The 19777-nt window shown below is 38.2% G+C and overlaps 1 protein-coding gene across 1 annotated transcript; it reads left to right on the plus strand.

The window, feature by feature from the left end:
- The first annotated feature begins 310 nt into the window (after nucleotides 1–310).
- CHAF1B (chromatin assembly factor 1 subunit B) lies at nucleotides 311–17096 on the plus strand. The gene is made up of 13 exons (XM_010177683.1): nucleotides 311–441; nucleotides 2698–2830; nucleotides 3532–3649; nucleotides 5161–5264; nucleotides 7954–8050; nucleotides 9723–9807; nucleotides 10813–10906; nucleotides 11527–11596; nucleotides 11687–11778; nucleotides 13232–13394; nucleotides 14535–14957; nucleotides 16393–16484; nucleotides 16984–17096. Exons 1-13 carry the CDS (start codon nucleotides 316–318, stop codon nucleotides 17094–17096), a joined length of 1710 nt encoding a protein of 569 aa, XP_010175985.1. The 5' UTR covers nucleotides 311–315.
- The last annotated feature ends 2681 nt before the right edge of the window (nucleotides 17097–19777 follow it).

Raw genomic sequence — 19777 nt, forward strand, 5'->3', positions numbered from 1 at the left:
GGGGCTGAGCGGGAGAAGCTGCGGTCTCTGCCCTCGGGGTGTCCTGCCTGTGGTGACCCCGCGCTGCTGTCACGGCGTTTAATTCCCCTGAGAGGGGTGGCTTTGTTACCCCTCTCGTGCAGTGCTCAGGCAGTCACTGTAGCCGTAATACAGCGTAGCACTTACCGATGCTCTGCCCTAAACCCTCCTGTCACTTTCTGCAGTGAAGTTGTTACCGGATCTGCCCACTGCTTGCAAAATCTGTGCTATCTTTGATTGCCTTAGTCGTAAGAAATAAGAATTTATCCATTGTTTCCTTCCCTTTTTGTAGCAGACATGAAGGTCATCACTTGTGAAATAGCGTGGCACAATAAGGAGCCCGTTTACAGCTTAGACTTCCAACGCGGAGCTGATGGGAAGATCAATCGACTGGCCTCGGCAGGTGTGGACACCGCCGTCCGTGTAAGTTTCAAACCTGTTTGTTTTGGGTTTGTAGCATGTGCAGAGCAGGCGATGGCTTGTTATCCAAGGTATGAGATTACTGACCAGTGCATGATACTGGTGGTGGATGGTTTAGGGAAAGCATATGAGATTGTACAGCCACATACAGACTGCCTGTTCCTCTCACATACTGCTCTTGAGTTCTGCTGCTGAGTGTTGAACTGTTAGTTTTAGAAAATTACCTGCATTGACTGCTGGGTGATATTCCTGAGTAGTAACAGCTGATTTAGGGCACAGGCTTGTGAGTTACTGAGAAACAACTGGTTTTAATTTCTTTGTGTTCATCAAAGTTGAATTTTATCTGCCATTTCATAAGTAGTCATTCAGCAGTATGAGAACTTTCTACAGCCTTTTTCATTCAGCTTCACATGTAACTCCTAAATAATTTTGTGTTGGTGTTAGCAAACTTTATTAATCAGTTGTTCATTCTTTTAAGAATCACTTATGACAGTACTGAATCGCAGAACCCCCAGAAGATGTGGCTGTAAGATTCACCTTTGCAGAATCAGGCAATTGTTTACTGTCTTCCAGATTCTTAATGGATGTTAGGACTGTCCCCATCGTTCAGTGATCTCCTGTTTTCTCTAAAAGCCTTAGCCCTAGTTGGAAATTGAATGCATTAGGTGAATGACATTCTTTTGATCCGTATGTTAGTCAGCTCCTTAAATAAAGTTGGTGGACAAGTGAGGCACAATTTCTTTTGCAGAGAAATATATTGACTCAATTTTTTAATTTATTTTTCATTTAACAGCTTCTCTATATGGAAGGCAGACATAGCAGTCAGAGTTTTTTGAGTCGCCATTAGAGCACTTTTAAAAAAACTGACACATTTGCATCCCGTTTTTTGAGCTGAGAATGAAACAGAATAGGTTACTCATCACTACTGGGCTGTTGGTTTCATGTTTGAGTTTCTGTAGGTTGCTTTGGTATCTGGGCCTGGTGATTTCCTGTAACTGCTAACCTTTTCATTTGAGACAATTCCTCAAACTCTTCCTCCAGTAAAGAAGGGTTCCAACCTGGGATCTTCCCTACGCTCCTTAGTAATGAGCTCCAATACAAATAATTCATACAGGTTTTCTGCTGTGCCTGTATGTATCTGTCTATCCATTTCTCTGTCTTTGCATGGTAATTTTTCATTTTAATTATCTTTTGAGCCTGCTAATGTTCTCTCAGGAGTCCAATATGTGATATATCTGAAGAAGAAATAAGAAATATTGTCATAAGGTCTCATTACATGTGGAATGGGTATAGACAAAGAATAAGGTTTTATTTTGTATTACTGCTGCATTTTCTTCTGAGTTAGGGAAATGCTCTGTTTTAGCAGAGAATTTGAGTTACAAAGATCAGATCTGTACTTACAATTTGGAATCCCTGGACTGGATCTGAATTTGTTCCTCAGGATCCTCAGTGCAGTATTTTGTGAAATATGCTAATATTTGTTAATGTATTTATTATAAAATTATTATGAATAGTAACTGCTGTGATATGTGTGTGATTGGAATGCCTCTTTCTTTTGGAGACAATAAATGTCATTAAAAATTAGGGCTTTACTCCAGTAACTGCAGCCAAAACTTTTCCCATCCTCACTGGCAGATTGACTTTGTACATGACAGTGTATGTGGTTTTGGCTGTATGTATAGGTTACTGAATATATATTTCAGTCATATTTGTAAATATGCATGTTTTAGGGCCAGAGATGTAGACATCTGCTCCATTAACCTCAATGGGCTGCAGGGGGACAGCCTGCCCCTCCAGAGGCTGCAGGCGAACCTTTGCTGCACCTGCTCCCCTCCTTCTTCACTGACCTTGGTGTGTGCAGGGCTGTTTCTCTCACATTTTTCTTACTCTTCTCTCACAGCTGTAGTGCAATGATTTTTACCTTTTCTTAAATATGTTATCACAGAGGTGCCACCAGTGTCACTGATGGGCTGAGCTTTGGCCAGCTGGCTGGAACTGACTGTCCAACGTGGAGGCAGCTTCTGGTGTCTTCTCGCAAGAAGCCACCTCTGAAGCCTCCCTCAGCTACCAAAACCTTGACACACAAACTTAGTACACAGCTCATAGAGGGAAAATTTGTGGTGCAACTGCAGCTTTAGCTCTGAATGTTTGAGATAGTGAGTTCAGAATGACTGCCCAAGGAGTAAGTTGTGGATTGCTGAAGTGGTGCATATATATTACATCTTGTTCCTGAAAACTCTGTAATGCTTTTGTAACTAGATATGGAAAGTGGAGAAAGGGCCAGATGGAAAAGCAATTGTGGAATTCTTGTCCAACCTTGCCCGCCATACCAAAGCGGTAAACGTTGTGCGCTTCTCTCCAAGTGGTGAGATCCTGGCAACTGGAGGAGATGGTGAGTAATAATGCACAATGAAACTTAATATAAAGAAGCTGTGTTTATGGATCTGGTGAGTGAAGTGGAACAAAAAACCAAACCCAACAGAGGAACGTGTTCTAACACTTCCAGCTTTGGACTCGCGTATGCTCTCCAATTAGAATTAGTAAACACATCATGCAGTTTCTAAGTAACTTCTCACTGACTGTGTGTCTGGCTCTGTTTTCCAGATATAAAGTAATTACTATCTCCATTTCTCAGGTGGGGATTACATAGTGTCATACTGGGAAGCTGTGGCAGAATTCATAAGTTTAGGCTTGTCTGTCCAGGGCTATGTGGTTTCCTCAGTCACAGTAAGGACAGCATTAGGTCGTTGTGCGCTTTGTGAGACAGCGCCAAGTCTTATCTGTCTTAGTGGAAGATTTTTTCAAAAGTCCAAAGTGCAGAACCATAGCCAGCTTTAATCAAAAGCAGATTTTAAGTTAAGTGCTCAACTCTCATCTTATACCTGCAAATCTTCATCTTCTTTTATTAGGTAATTAAATAATAATTTAAAAAGACATTGATTAAAATCAGTAGCTTACGCTGGAAGTTAAAGCAGTTTAGCACCTAATCTTCCCCAGCACAAAATAAGAGCTGCTTTTCATGTGTCTTATGTGAGATAATTGTAATGTTGAGCTAAATGGAAATAAAGAAGCTTCATGTGATTTCTTTTACAGATGCTGTTATTTTATTGTGGAAGCTGAATGATAGCAAAGAATTGGAACCATTAGTTTTTCAGGATGAAGATGAAGCTCAGCTCAACAAGGAGAACTGGACAGTTGTTAAAACTTTAAGGTAGCTTAATATGAGTTTGTTTTCTGTTCAGTGTTTTCGATTCCCCAATGGCTTTTATCATCTGGTACAGTCTTCTGTTCAGTGTAGAACTTCAGTGCTCTCTAAGATTTGCTTGCTTTAATATTCATCCTTTTATTGTATTTAACTTTTTTTTTTTAATGCAGTGCCAACCTACATCTTCTGTTAAGGCTCGAGATCTGGCATTTATGTGACATAACTGATGTGCTCTGAAATTGGTTCCTGAGATTTGCAGTCACTTAAAGCTTAGCACAGAAATATATAAAGTAAATGTGGAGTTTTGTTTACTGGCTTTATAGTGGAAATTTTGATCATTATTAAAGCAAAAAGTGTCAGTAGATAAAATGATTCACGCAGTTTTGCCAGATGATAGCTATGAGACTCAACCAGTGTTTTTCAATTAGTTCATTTTAATAGTTGAAAATTTACTGTATTATACAGCTTTTGTTTTAAGCGTATGATGATTAATAAAATATACACACTGTGCCTGCTGAGACTGAGTAAGCATTAGCTGATAGAGGCTAAAGCATCAAACCACTGCTGTCAGTTGGACTACAACAGTGTTCTGTTCTCACTCTCAGCAGAAGACTGAAACAAATGCATTTTGAATGAGCAGTGTTTATAACTCTGCTTTGCTTTCTGTCTAGTATCTGTTAAAACTTTTGGTCTCTATCTGTCTATACTGATAAAATCATTAAGAATTTACACTTGTTTAAAAATACCTAACTGTGCTATCCATAACTGATACATTTCTTGTAACTGCTGAGGTTTTATGTGAGAAGAGTTTCAAGAGTGCTAGTGTGATTGCAGGAAGCACCAACAAGATGCTTTAGGAATGTTAAGAGTTAATCACTAAAAGCAGACAAACAAACCCAATCCCCCTTCCCTAAACTTGTGCTGCAAGTATTTGTTATTGAAGTTACTGTATAATAAGTCTTCAGACTAAAAGCAATAAAAATTGGTTTTGAGGGAGCCCTTCTAGGTGATTATGAATATCTTGCAATGTTTGTTCAACTGTCTAAATCAACCTTGATTTTCTGTGTTTCATCTGTTTCTGCTGAGTATGCAGGTTTGTTTAGTGCTTTTATGAAACCCATAAATATGCCGGAAGTTTTTCCTGAATAGCAACACTTCCTAATTACTTTGGTGTAGTGTTTTATTTTCTGTTTGTACAAATCCTAGAAGTGCTCATTTCCAGATCTCTACATACAAATTGATAAATTACTTCAAATATAGGGTTTTCATTGTCTGTGAAAAAGACCTGTTTAAAATACAAGCTTATTTTGAATAGAAGCAGGATGTGGTTTTTAAAACGTTCTACCACCTTCTGAATGTGGAAGTTTTTTTTAAAAGCTGAAATTTGTGCTGTTCCTTTTACTTCAGCATCATATTTTATTTGCTTCTGATTCTTTTTGACCTAAAAATCCACAAAACTCATGTTTTCATGTAGCTGTTAATTTTTAATAATTGATTTCTTCTATTCTGGCTTCTAGAGGCCACTTAGAAGATGTGTATGATATTTGTTGGACCTCAGATGGAAATTACATGGCGTCTGCTTCTGTGGATAACACAGCTATAATGTGGGATGTCAATAAAGGTAAATGCTACATTTATCACTTGTGGCTCCAGTCCTGGTGGGAGTGCCTCATGGTATTTGCCAAAAGAGTTGTAAGCGTCTTTTTTGTGAGACAACAGTCCACTTAACTGCTAGATTTCTGGGACTGTGAGACAGATAGCCCAGCATATAAAGATACCTTCAGGCCAGCAAAATTTGCACATAAGTAACCTCTTCACCTTCAAGTATTCAGGAAGTAAACTTCGCCCAATTTTTTTGCCCCCCCAAACTCCTACACAGGCATCTGGTATATTACTTACTCCACCCCATACCCCAACAAACAAACAAACAAAACTTGACTAGTATCATGTAACTAACTATCTAGGTAAAAAATGAGGAGAGAGTATAGGATGCAGGCTCTGTCTTGCAAAATAGGACACTTTTTTTTAGGCTTCATTCACAAAACGTTTCTGTTCATTCTTATCCCACTGCAGTGGGATTGTTTATATTCTCAAAGAAAGACTCATCTATAGAAGTTCTGGTAATAACCAGGTAGGTTAGGTTGCTTTAAAATGGCTTAATGTTTTCTTATTGGTAGTGTAATCAGTACTTTGACTTTTAATTTAATGTGGAAATGCTTACCTTTCTCTAAAGTTAACCTTTTATCTCACTAAAGTTAACCTTTTATCTCACATTTCTAAGACCTAGTGTCTAATTAGGAAACATAAAGTAGAATACAGGTTAATTTTTCAGTGCATGCACACATGAAAATACGAATGTTCTGCTGCTGACGTTTTTTGTGTTCTTGGTTTGGGTGCTTAATACTCTCCCATCCAAACTGTCACATATACTCCTTTCAAAAAGTCTTTACCATAAGAACATGAGTGTTCAATTAAGAGTGTGTGTGCTTAGAGCATAAATATGTGTAGGGGCACTGTGACCTTATGTCTCTTGCATCTCAGACTGCTTCTATCAACTTGAAAGAGACATATCTGTTAAACTTATTATTAAAAAAAGCTGGGTCGATTCTTAAGCTGATATGTTACTTAATGTCTTCTATTCTCACTGCTTTCTTTTAGCATGCAGTTAATGCTGTGGAGGGCATATTGTGTCTTCTAGGCAGAGGAACAACTAGTATGTTGGAAGTAAGAAGCCATTACTGGAAAACGTAGGCTCTGTGACTGAAGTCGTAGGTAAATGAAAGGAAAGAGTTTCAAGGATAGCTTCCAGTAGTAGCCAGGCTAAAAGCTTGCATGTTTTTTTCAAAAATGGCTGGAAAAAAATTAATAGTAAAAATCCATAGGTCTGTTCAGTACAAAGAGAGTGTCACTGGCTTAAGTCCTTGAGGTACAGACAGTTGGCAGCTTACAGGGTATCCTGTAGAAATATCATTATGTGTTTGCTCTGCTCTTACACTCTTCCTTAGGCATCTGTTGTTGGCTACTGTTGGAGACAGAATACTGCACCAGAAGGACTTTTGGTATTATGCAGCATGGCCTCAACTCTATTTGTGTAATCTTTTTTAAGAGCTATTGTCTTTGAAACTTGTTGGTTTATAGTGTTTCTTTACAACAAAGTAAGACTGATAGGAAAAAAAAAAAAACAACCCACCTGTCACTAGTATTCACAACAAAGCATTTAATGAGAATTATCTGTAACTTTACCTCATCCAAGAGGATGCTTTGAATCCAAGACATTCAGCTGTGGAACATCAGTGGGGTCAGAGATCGTGCCTTTGAGAGATCTTAATGACAGAATAAGCTGTCAAAGAATGTGAGTTAGCACTGCCATAGAATTGTTTCTGAAAGCTGCCCATGTGTAAGCATCAGTCACTGTGTGCACTGTATATTTTTTTCAGTGCCTGCTCAGCAGAGTACATAAGTTTATATAGCCCCACAGCTAGAAGTTATGTTTTAATGCTGGAATTTCTGGCTTAGTATTCAGCTAAATTTAGCTGGCTGTTGAACAGGATTCTAGACTTGCCTGAAAAGTTTTTTCTAAATCGCAAAGGTTTTGTAGTGCTTCTGTTTTGAAATATATTCATCTCTCATGTTTAATGCCTAAGCCAAGCTGCTTATCTGAGTTGGTCAGTAGTAAAAAAGCCTTAAATTGGTGTGTCACAATGTACTGTGCTTGTGAAAGTTCTAGAAATCACAGAATGGTAGGGGCTGTAAGGGACATCAGGAGATCACTTAGTCCAACCCCCCTGCCAAAGCAGGTTCCCTACAACAGGTTGCATGCACAGGAAAGCATCCAGGTGGGTTTTGAACATCTCCAGAGATGGAGACTCCACAACCTCTCTGGGCAGCCTGTCCCAGTGCTCTGTCACCCTCACAGTAAAGAAGTTTTTCCTTAAGTTTGTGTGGAACTTCTGGTGTTCCAGTTTTTGCCCATTGCCCCTTGTCCTGTCACTGGGTACTGCTGAAAAGAGCCCGGCCCCATCCATTTGGACCCCACATTTCAGGTATTTATAGACATTGATAAGATCCCATCTCAATCTTCTCCAGGCTGAAGAGTCCCAGCTCTCTCAGCCTCTCCTCATATGGAGAGATATATATCTTGTATGAGAGATATAAAGCAACTATTTCTGATATTCTTATCAGGTGCCATCAAGTTAACAGTTTGTATATTTAAAAATTATTTACCTACAATTTGAAACATTTTGCCTTGTTTTATTTCTGAAATGAATAAATGTTTTAAAACACATTTGAAAAACTGTTTGTCATTTCAGGACAGAAGGTTTCAATATTAAATGAACACAAGAGTTATGTCCAAGGAATAACCTGGGATCCTCTAGGCCAGTACATTGCAACTCTGAGCTGTGATAGGTGAGCTGTTGGTCTAAGTGTTTTGCCTTAGTATTCTTTCTTACTTGAAGATGAATTAAAAGCAAGTGTACAGGATTAATGTGACTTTTAATTTTATTCAAATTGTTCTGTAAGAAGGTTGATGTGAAAGTAAAATGATACTTTAATCTTTTGCATGTGGTATATGATTCCTGAAGTCTGAATGTCCTCTCTAAGCACCAAATAAGCTTACATAAACTTTTGTAGAAATTTTTCTTCAGGAAAAAAGTTTTCATGGTATTGGTCCTTAGAGATATGAAATACATCTTAAGAGAGTCCTGCATTCTCTGGTTGTTAATGAGCTAGTAAGTTCATCCTTGTCGTTTTACAGAAAGATATAAACAGGGTAAGAAATCAGTTAAAATGTTTTTCCACTGATATCTTTCTTTCGCCCTCTTGCTCCCTCCATCCCCAACAGTTTTGTAAGTGATGCCATTGGGAAAGCTAAACGCACACTTCATAAACTTGGCCCTTGTCAGAACTTTTGAGTTGAGCTTAAACTGTTTAGGGCATGTGTGCTGCTCTGAAGGGGTTCACAGCTGGCTAATAAATGCATGTCATCTGGCACTCGCTGCAAAGAAAATTGTTGTAATAGTGGAAAAGTAGTTTTGATTTAAGATTTGCAGTTGGCTCAGAAAAAATGGTAAGTTAATGGCAACTAGGTCATTATGAGCCTCTGATAATCAGTTATGTGAGATTTGTGTGTTTTTATTAAAGTGAACAGCAGTGAAACACAAGTAATAGAATGATGCACAAGTTTTTCTTGGAATGAAGTTGCAAGCAAGGGCATGAACTAATCCGAAGGAGGGAAATCTACCACCCCTTCACGTTTCAGACACTTTCCTGCAAAGTTAGTGAATAGCATTGGCTCAGTAGAGGTCTAGGAGCCAGGCCAGTTGCCAGGACTGGGCAATCACCAGCCCGGGGTGAGGAGACTTCTTCCCCCTTTTGGCAGACCAGCTTAACTGTATGACATCCAGAGCCAGTAGTTCCACAGCTGTCTCAAGCTGTCTGCCACAGCCTCACCTTCTGTTTTCTCTTCCTGGCTCTGTCCAGGGCTCTTTGTGGAGCTGCTTCAGCACATTAGATATGCAGAAAAGGGGTGAGTTTTGTGTTAGGTTGGTTTTCTGCCCAGCCTAACAAACCAACATAACTCTGTGAAGGTCAGAGCTGTCAGAAGGGAGAGGGTGGTGGGATGAGCAGTTGGGTTTGCTTCGACTAACTGCTGTTTCAGTGAGATGAAGTCAGGGGAGTTCCAACATTCTGGACAGAGACTCACTCTAGGAAACTGATGCATAGTGATGTAACTAATTATCTTTGAGGTGAGTTCCCACTCTGCAGCAACATACTGGCTACTACAGCACAGGTAGGAATGGCATGGCCATTCACTGTCCACTAATTCCCTCATTCCTCCACGAATGCATTTGCTGTTACTTCACAAACCTTATTGAGTCAAATAATTATCAATGATTCATTGGTTATTTCGTAATCAAAACATGTCCACCTGAAGGTGTCCCATGAACAGAGTTATAATTAATGTGTGATTGCAATTTATATTTGGCAGTCCTGACTGAGAAGTGAGGTGCTGTAGTGCCCTATGAAACTTGAGGGGAAAGGAAGCTGTTTGTAGCTAACTGTGCTCTCCACCATGTAGGGTCCTGCGGGTGTACAACACACAAACCAAGCGAGTAGCATTCAATGTTACCAAGATGCCATCCGGATCAGGAGCTGAAGGAGAGGTACAGTGTTCTGCTACTAATGGTACGAGAGAATGTGCTGGGTGCTATTTCGTATGAGTTGTTCTATTCTATGAAACCAAAGGGGCAAATATTTTCCATTCAAGTAGTCCACGTATCAAATATTTTTGTCTCTATCTCACTTTTGCATTTTGTAAATAGAGACTGCCACAGGTTTCCTCAAACACTGCAGAAATGACTAAGAAGAACATTGCTGCTATTGATCTCTTGCAAGTTCACCTGATTAAAGTAGTAACACAGTGTCTTTGCTTGTAAATGTTAGAATTAGTGTGGAAAAGTAGTATGCATGGTGAATTCTTAATAGGAAAAACTTCAAACAGTAGCTGTGAGTTTGTTAATGGATATGACATAGCAATAATATTTTACAGTCAGCAGCCTGAAATTTTCAAAAAGGTAGCCTGATTTTTAGGAAAAATATGTGTCAGTGAAAATTTAGGAAATTCTCTCTAACCCTAAGAGGGAAAACAAAGGGCTTTTTTCCCCCAAATAGTTCTAAGTGATAGTAAAATGTCACCTCCATGCTGGCTATAACCTTTTTAATTCCTTCTATTCTTTTTCTTTTTTTGTGAAACCATTTGTACCAGTTTTATAGAGACTAAAGAACAGACCTGAGAGAGGGCATTTTGCCATTATAGAAGTTCTCTTTAAACTTCTAATACTAGAGTTAAAATTAAATGCCTAAGGAACAGGCTTTTACGTTGACCGTTAAATAATGTTGTTCTCCAGGTTACTACTATTTTTTGATTACTAGTTTAATGTGACTGTTCTTGGAGTGTTTTCATTAGTAGCTGAAGAGGGATCAAGGACTATTTTTCTTAGCTGTGAAGAATTTCTAGCACAGCAGAAAGGAAGTTTGAAGGAGTCATGGTTTTTAAAACATTTATCTTTTATTTTAAAAGTTCCATGAAGTTGCATTGTACAACTGAATTATTTTTCTTACTTGAATTCCAGCTGACGCTTTAGACAATCATATTTTCAATGTTACAGGCTCGGAGCTATCGGATGTTTCACGATGACAGCATGAAGTCTTTTTTCCGCAGGCTCAGTTTTACTCCTGATGGCTCCTATTTACTCACTCCAGGTACGTGAGAACGTGTACTGTAACTTACATTGTGTCTGTTATGCTCTGGTTTTAATGTGCATCAAGATTGTTTTCAAACTGCTAGGGGATGCTTATCGTGATTATGCCATTCCTCGTTCCTCCTATTGAAGAAAATAGAGACTTCACAGTACTCTTCCCTTAGCAGTTCAGAACATCAACTTTCTCCTCCAATAAAAATTATATTTATGACATTTTTCTGAACTGAAACATGCAAATTGCAACAATACAGCTTTATTAAAATAGAAATGAAGAATAATGAGTGGTTTCTTTTGACTGGTCTCTGTTTGTATCCTTTCTTAAGAACATTCTGTAGTCATAGTGAAAATAACATTGCAAGCAGGGGATCAGTTTGCCCATGTAAGCACTGCTTTTATAGATGTCTGGCAACCTCGAAAAGAAGCTTTGAGGGGGAAGTATATAAGGGAAACAAAAACAACACTAAATAAATATTTGGGATGCCTTTTTAAGTTGTATTCAGGTTGCGCAGCTCTTGCCCAACTGACAAGCCTAATTCCGAAGAAGCAGAACATTTATGGATATAAAATGTGTACTCTACTTTTTTGAGTTGATGACTAATGTTTTAACCTTTATTTTTGCAGCTGGCTGTGTTGAATCAGGAGAAAATGTAACAAACACCACGTATGTTTTCTCCAGAAACAATCTTAAAAGGTAGAGTTTCATAAGATCAAAGTATCTTTTTATTAAAAAAGAAAAATATAATGAAACGCTGTTTTCTGAAATACTGATTCTTTATAAAAGGCCTGTGGGTCACCTGCCATGTCCTGGAAAGGCAACTCTTGCTGTTCGCTGCTGCCCAGTCTACTTTGAGTTGAGACGAGCATTTAATAAAGGTACTGTAAATCATTTGGGAAGTATGATTTTACAGCAAATATGTGTAAAGGACACTGTGGCTGTTTACTATTTGATGCCTCCGTCTTTTAACATTCCACTAAGATAGTGTTGTACCACATCTTAGAGGCTGTTTCCTGATTCCAAGACCTTGAATTCACCTTAAGTACCTTGTGAACGGCTTTTGATGTAGTGGATAAATGTTCTTACTTGGCCTCTTAGGCTACAGAAACACTGTTTAATATTTTTCTTTAACTTTTAACCATTTAGTATGAGTAAAAGTAAATAACTTGGCTTAGCACTAAAGGAGCGACCCCAGTAAAATTTTCTGTTAGTCTCTACTACCCACATCACAGAAGTGCCAGAGAGTTGGTGTAGTTTGCAACAACCATTGATGTTTATTCAAGGAAGCCAAACCTGAAGCAGTGCTGGTGTTACTGGCCAGAACAGGAGTTCTGGGGTGGGGAAAGGATTATGTGAAGTTGCATGAGAACTTACCAGGAGGTTGAAATCCAGCCTTATTGTGAGCCCAGTTTGGTCCAAGGGTGTTTATAATTTAACAAGACCAGTCTTACTATGGTGAAAAGGCAGAAGTTTGCTCCTTTCTTTAGAGTGTCAATTTGTAGTATTCCTTACAGGGTTTAGAAATTAACTGTTGCTGTGTTTGTATTTTCATCACAGTCTTTAGATCCTGTGTAATGGTGTGTTGCAAAGAAAGGAGATGAGTCTTCTGTTGGTCTCTGTAGCTCCTCTAAACGGAGTGTTTAGTTTCTGCAACGTACACCCAGATAACTGAAAATCTGTGGTAGTCTAGAAATCTATGAATATGAATTCCTTACATTGTGTTAATGGCCTGTCTGTTTTCGTGCATAGCACCCATAATCATCATAGAACTGAATGGGAGCTCTGCATACTGGGAACTTCTGAAAGCAGCTAGCTAGTGCTCAGCTTCCAGTGGAAGTTGGAATAATTTTCCCTTAAAAAGAACTTATGTTTCAGTGAAAAGACTAGCTAGGAGCTGAACCCAAGATAACACAAATGGAGCTAAATCCATTGTTTCAACTGAGTCATACAGAATATAACGTGGTGGTATAAATTTATTGTGACCTTGATTTACAATATATCCTAAGTTGTGTTTGTTTGGACTTTTATACTAAAGTGTGTGTAAATATGCTGGAAAAAATACAACAAACTACAAAACAAAATAATAGCAATCCAGATGGACGAAAATTCTACCAATTTATCTGTCTTAAGCTAAGAGGGAAGCTTCGGGCAACAGTGTTAGTGCTTGACATTAAACTTTAAATTTTATAAAAGTGCTGTCTTCTCAGCTGTTATCTTGATACTGAATAATAATGAAATCTTTATTTAGATTCACATCTAAGCTAGTGCAGTTACTGCCTTGCAATGAATACAAGAGAGAATTCTCAATGTGTTAATTTCTTTGCATTCTAGGTGAAATCAGTCAGAAATCAGCTCCTACTCTATTTAATCTGCCCTATCGATTGGTATTTGCTGTTGCTTCAGAAGATTCTGTGCTTTTTTATGATACTGAGCAGTCCTTCCCCTTTGGTTATGTTTCTAACATACATTATCACACCCTGAGTGACATTTCATGGTAGGTAATTCTTATTTGTTGTGATGTAAATGTCCTTTTTGGATGTTGAAGTTCTACACGGCTTGCTTTATTTTGATGTTTCATTTATGACACACATGTGGTCACTGTCATGCTGGTGTCTGAACAGCAAGCTTGCCTCTTTTGTGCCCTGTAAACTGGAGAATTATGTTGAGAATGAGTTGAGAAACAAAGTGCAAGCACTCTGAGGACAAGCAGATGGAAGATTTTATGAAAGCTCATGTACTGGGTGCCCATGAAAAGTGCTCATTGTTCAGGCAGTGTAACTAGTAATAATGAAGTTATTTGGAGGTTTTGGAAGTAATTTCTCTGAGTTCAGATGTCTTGTATCCTGGCCAAATTCTGTTTTATCTACACAGTTCTACTTAGTGGTTCTTCGTGTATGGGACAAAGTAATTTATCTGGATTGATGTGAGGAGTCAGAACTGGAGCTGAAAATTGAACTCAAGTCTTGAAATCAGGATACACCCCTGTGCTGGACAAGGCTTCTCCTCTCATGCCTTTCTCACCAGTATACCTAGGCTGAGGCCTACATGGAGGCCCCTTTTTCAGAAGTTATAACTGATGCTCAGATACTGTGAAAACCACTGTGTGTCAGGAGAAAGGGAGTGCAAGAGAGTGGAAAATCAAGTGTTTCTAATCAGTGATAGACATTACTTGGTGAAATGAGCACAGAGGGCCCATTTGTCTGAGCACTGTGGCGATTCTGAGCTTTGCCTCTACTTAACACAAGGAGCACAGCCAAAGAGCTTGAACTGCTCTGCTGGTCCAGATGAGGAGAGTTCAGCAGTATTTCAGAAACTGTGTCTGAAGATTTGTGTACCTGCAGTTGAACCATACTTTGTGCCAGCTCAAATGCATGCAGGTGCTGGCAGCAGCATATTACAGTTAATCACAGGCAACACCAGAGAGATTAAATAAGATGCAAAGGCCAGAATTGAAGATCTTTTGTTGATCTCAATTGGATGTCATTCTCTTGACTGTAGGTTTATTTATATATACATGTACTTGGGGAAGGGAGGAAGAAAAGACAGGTGTAGCATGTGTTACAGATGGGAGGCGGGGGCTGAAGAAAAGTTCTGACCTTTCCTCCTAAACAGAAAAAAAATATGTCACAAATAGGTCCAGCGATGGAGCCTTTCTTGCTATTTCTTCCATGGATGGGTACTGTTCATTTGTTACCTTTGAGAAGGATGAACTGGGAATACCACTGAAGGAAAAACCAGAGATAAATGTCAGAACTTCTGGTGCAACAGAGAAAAAAGTGAAAAAGAGCCAGTCGCTCAAAGTCATTTCTCCAGGCTCTAGGCTGACAGAGGGGACTCCGCCCAGCAGGGTCACCGATCCCAGTACTCCCACCCTCCAACCTAGGACACCCACAGCTGCTGGTAAGGACTCGCCTTCCACACCTCTTGGCATAAAAAATATTCCAGTCTCATCCTCAGACGAGAGGAAGATTAGCCAGCCAGCCAGCCAGAGCACTAAAGTAAACCAGCCCAGGAGGATTACTCTCAACACTTTACAAGCATGGAGCAAGATGCCAAGGTGAGATTTATATTGCCATTTCCAGTCATAAATACGAAGGCCAAGACAAGCTGTGCTTGTGTTACATTTGAAGGGTTGGGGCTTAGACATAAATTCCCAGTCTTGTAGTAGCTGTCTTGACATGGGAATTTTTGTTCCAGTAAATGTCTTCTGAATCCTAAATGCGCAGCTTTTACATTCTGTCTGAAATGTGAGGCAGCAGCACAGTTAACCTGACCGTTGTCCATATGGCAGCAACAGCTGCTGTCTTCTTCTGTCTTCAGCTGACTAGAACTATTTGAAGACTGTTCTGTGAAGAAATATTTTAAGAAGAGTTCAAATCTAGATGAGCCCTCAGTGTGCAGAGTCATGGGTGTGGGACTTAATGCATTGATTGAGGTTATATCCTAAGGTGAAGATCTAGGTTTTTAGAAATTGCCTGTAATCCATGTATTGATTGTCAAACAACCTGCAATATAAGATCCTCAGCTTTTGTGCAACAGTAAGAAGGCAGCCATGCAATTAAGAGATCTAGACCTTATAATCAAAATAAGGCTATTTCATCATTAAAGGAGATTATAATAACTTCTCATAGGAATGTTTTAATTAGTAGGTGTCTAGGGAGGAAGTGGTGAATGAGAAAGCAGGATAGTGGATTTCATCAACAACTGCAAAGAAAAATCTTGAGATGATGGCTTTCTACACACCAGTGTTCATCTGTGCTGGAACTATCAAGTCAAAGGATTGTAGGCAGTTGAAAGTGACTTTTGCCTGAAGAGTGAGGTGACTGATGGAGCTAATCAATCTTTTTATTTTTGAGAGAGAGAGAAACTGTATTTAATCATATCAACTGATTATGCCATGATTGTCATCTTGTAGTAGCATGCATGGTGCTACTTGTAGGACTTTTTTTTTTTTTTTTAATGGTTCAGTCCTCTGCTGCTTGTGTGCTTAATTTTTAATGCCATCCAAAAGAGATTTAACACAAGAAAATAGATTTAGAGTAATTGTTAGTGGATCTCAGCGGGCAAAAGAATTTCCCAGAGTTTTATGAATTTAAAGTGTTAACATGGACAGGACTTAATGAATAGTAAGCTCTTCCAGTGGAAGTAGAAGACTTACCAGGTGTGAAGAAACAGGTTAAAATTCTTGGCTTTGCAACGAGTCTTAATTTTAAAATATTTGACCAAGGTACTGTGCTCTGAAGGTGAATGTTGAGCATTGTGCCACATATAACATATGCAAATATGCATTCTAGTGGAAAAGATCACTAGTGGTATTTAAAGTACTTCTAAAAAATGTTCTATTCAACATATAACAAGAAGAAAAAATGCATAGTAAAATATATCTAAACTACTTTTAAATTTGACTAATTCTGTCTGAAGTAAATATTTAAATAAAGTATTTTGGGAAATGATGGCTTTAAAGCAATTAAACTGTTTCTGCTCTTTTAAAGGAGAGTAAACTTGATTCCAGTGAAGCAAGATACACCAACCTCTGCATGTACAGATGCAGTTCCCATACCTCCTTCCTTGAAACAGGAACATGGTAAGCTTTTGTGGCTATTAATAGCCAGCAAAATCTTTTGCCAATAAGTTATTTTCATTATAGACTTGTGTTGTAAGTGATAAGCTTATAATACAAGTAGAATCAAGCACAAACCTAAACTTAGTCGCAGATTCTAAATCTTCATCATTGTCTTGGTGTGTTTGAAAGGTGCGTTTGACAATATGAAATGTGTTCTCACTGCGATTGCTCTTGGGCAGCTGCTCATGTGACTACGTCACTATAGTTTTTAGGGTAATGGGTGCATTAGCTGACACTGAAACCACAAAGAGTAAATTTACTTGGATGTAGTGTCCTCCAGGTCCTACAGGTGGATTTTAAAGATCCTTGTACTTTCAGCATGTCATTGTTTCAGATGCTGTACTCTCAGACCAGGGTTGGTTGTTTTTGGTAAATGCTGGTTTGTGAATTCAGCAAACCAATTTGCTTTCTTAATCTGGATTTACTTAGCTTAAGTGATTTTCCTATCTGCCTGTTTCAGAGAGGTCATTACCATCTGATGACAGTCCCCCAGCATCAAAACGTCCTAGAACTGAGGAAATGTCTCTTTCTACCTCTGCTGAAGATCAAATCAGCTGTGATTCAAACAAATAAAGGCTAAGCTTTTAGTAGACTCTTCACAGTCTGATGGCGTTGCAGAGAGTGCATTTCTTTTTGCAAACGTTGAAGCCTCAATTCCTGATTAAAGTACCATATGCATATTTGACATAGTGCTGTGAAGAAAGAAGCTGGCAGTAGAAGACATGGGTGTCAGGAATATAGCTTTGCAGATGAGAAAATTGTTGGGAAATGACTTCTAAGTGTGGTTCTACTTCTTGAAGACAGTGTTCTTCAAGAAATGCCACAGCTTAAGGAAATCAGGGAGGTGTGGGTGTTGAAAAGCTGTACAGTAACCTAAGCGTCTTCATCAAAGTCCTGAAGTTGATGTTTCTAAAGTATTATATCTTCCAGCAACCTGTATGGCAAAAGTAGAATTTCTGAGGACTTAATCATAATGATTTGATGTGGTTTAAGACAAAAAAAAAAAAAGAAACAGTTTCATTCAAGCATCTTGACTGATGTGTTTAGCCATGTGCAAAATAATTCACGCTCTCCAATACACGTGGAACAGAAGCTGATGTTCACCTCATCTTCATGCAGCAGCATACGATATGACTGATATGACTGAAATAGAAATCAGAACTTGTAACTGCAGGAAACAAGAATGCAATAGGAAGAAACCCTCTGAAGACTTGTTATAAGCAATAAACAGCAGAAGAAAGTTCTTAATTGTTTAATTTTTTTATTTAAAATAAAATACAGACATGAGATTTTCCTGCGGCAGCGGGATTTGAGCATATACATTAGAAATTCCCCCTTTTCATTTTTTCAAATCTTAAATCCCTTAGCCAATAAAATATAATATAAATCCAGTGTGTATTAAACTTATAAAAATTTGTTCCTTTATAGCATTTAATACTTGCTATATAATTGAACTAAGACATGTCGTCTGAAATCAATGAGACCAAAATACTTGAAAATCACTACACTTGATTTTCTGTGGCATATAGATTTATCCTCCAGAAGCAGAATGCTCAGCCACAGTATTTTGAGTTTGCTTAATTTTCTTTAACATCATGTACTTGTTTTTAAAAAGTAAGATGTGAATAGTCATTCTAGCTGATAATGGCATGTAGAAGTTTTAAACAGAATTTTCTCTTATGATTTAGCCAATTCGTCTTACCATTTCAAGTTCCACAGCACACAGGAGGAGAAAGCTGTGGTTCAAATTAAAGCTCTTGGACTTTCATTCTTCTCTGGATTTGGTGGGATTTGAGGTGTGTAATTTACTTAGTATTTGTTTTCTGTCAGTTTCAAAGAAAGTGGACTAATACTTTAGAAAAGCAGAAATACAGATGTTTCAGAAGTGATTCATAAAAATATCATAAGGAGCAAATATTAACAGAGTGTTTCAAGCAAATGAAGTCCAATTAAATTTCAACAGAAATTAATAAGCAACGAGTTGTAGGAAACTAACTGTATCTTTGCTTTCAACCACTGAGATGAGAATGGAGCTTCATTAAATTTCCCCAAACCTGGGTTTTCTTCTAGTGAGGAATATAAAGGCTTAATTACCAAGCAAAGCTGTGTGTAAAACTTTTTCCCTCAAAAGATTGTAGAGATACTTAAATTAAAGTTTGTAGAGCTATCTAAATTGATAGCTAAAGGAGATACTTGTAACTAACATGCGTGGCTGGACTTGGTATTTTATGTTTTGTCCAGTTTGAGTTATAACAACACTGGTTATTTCATTTTTTTGGTGGGACAGTGACCCATTTAGTACAGTACGGCGGTGCTTCATTTTGTCCACTGCAAAGGATCCTTTGAATTCAAACTTGCACTTCTAAATACTAATTGCAAAGCTATCCTGTTGGGTATTTTTAAATCTTTGTGGTTTTTTGGTGTGTGTTTTTTGTGTGTGTGTTTCTTTTTTTGTTTCACTGTGTATTTCAATGTAAATTAGTCTTTCTGTTGAAAAATAGTAGGTTAGGTATATTATTTTAGTGTTATTGGCATACCTCGCCTCTCTGGTCTTCAGGTGCAATTAATTGCCAGAGTATTCATCTTTATTTCATACCATAACTATTCAGGTGACATCCACATTTGTCTATATGGTTGCTTAGCTTATTTTTGCTCGGTCTTGCAATCTGATTGGAGCTGTAAACTTGGTGTGGCTTCCACTGCTTCCACCTGGAGATGATTTCCACATCATGATACCTGTCAGAGTGCTCTACCTGGTATTTTGTCTTCCCCGATAGAACTTTTTCTTTCCTTTAGTTCTAGTTGTCTCTTGTCATTATGATTTTCTACTTCTCTGTTTATTTTGTTACTTACTACTTTGTTGTAAAATTTTTAGTAGGTTTTAAACATTTTTCTATAAATGGATGCTTGTAGTTGATATAATAAATTGCTATCTTGAATAATGTGACAGTCAGAACTGTAAATCCCTGTTTCAGTTTCCAAGGGGCCATCCCCATATAACATTATTAAGATACTGAAAACTATTCTGACACTGTTTATAGAAAGTGAATTTGTGTTTTGTTCTCCATCATGCACTAGTCTCTGCTCCAAGACAGAACGTGCCCAGTGCTATTTCTGTTCTTTCTTTGCTGCTTCATAAGGTGATGTATTGCATAATTCTTTCAATGGTGCTTTTTATTCCAGGTTTGACTTAAATGTTATTTTTAATTGGCCACCTGAAATGTTTGTACTTCAAATGGACCCTGAGTTCATAT

This window comes from Antrostomus carolinensis, unplaced genomic scaffold (assembly GCF_000700745.2).
Source record: "Antrostomus carolinensis isolate BGI_N321 unplaced genomic scaffold, ASM70074v2 scaffold4111, whole genome shotgun sequence".
NCBI classification, from domain to species: Eukaryota; Metazoa; Chordata; class Aves; order Caprimulgiformes; family Caprimulgidae; genus Antrostomus; species Antrostomus carolinensis.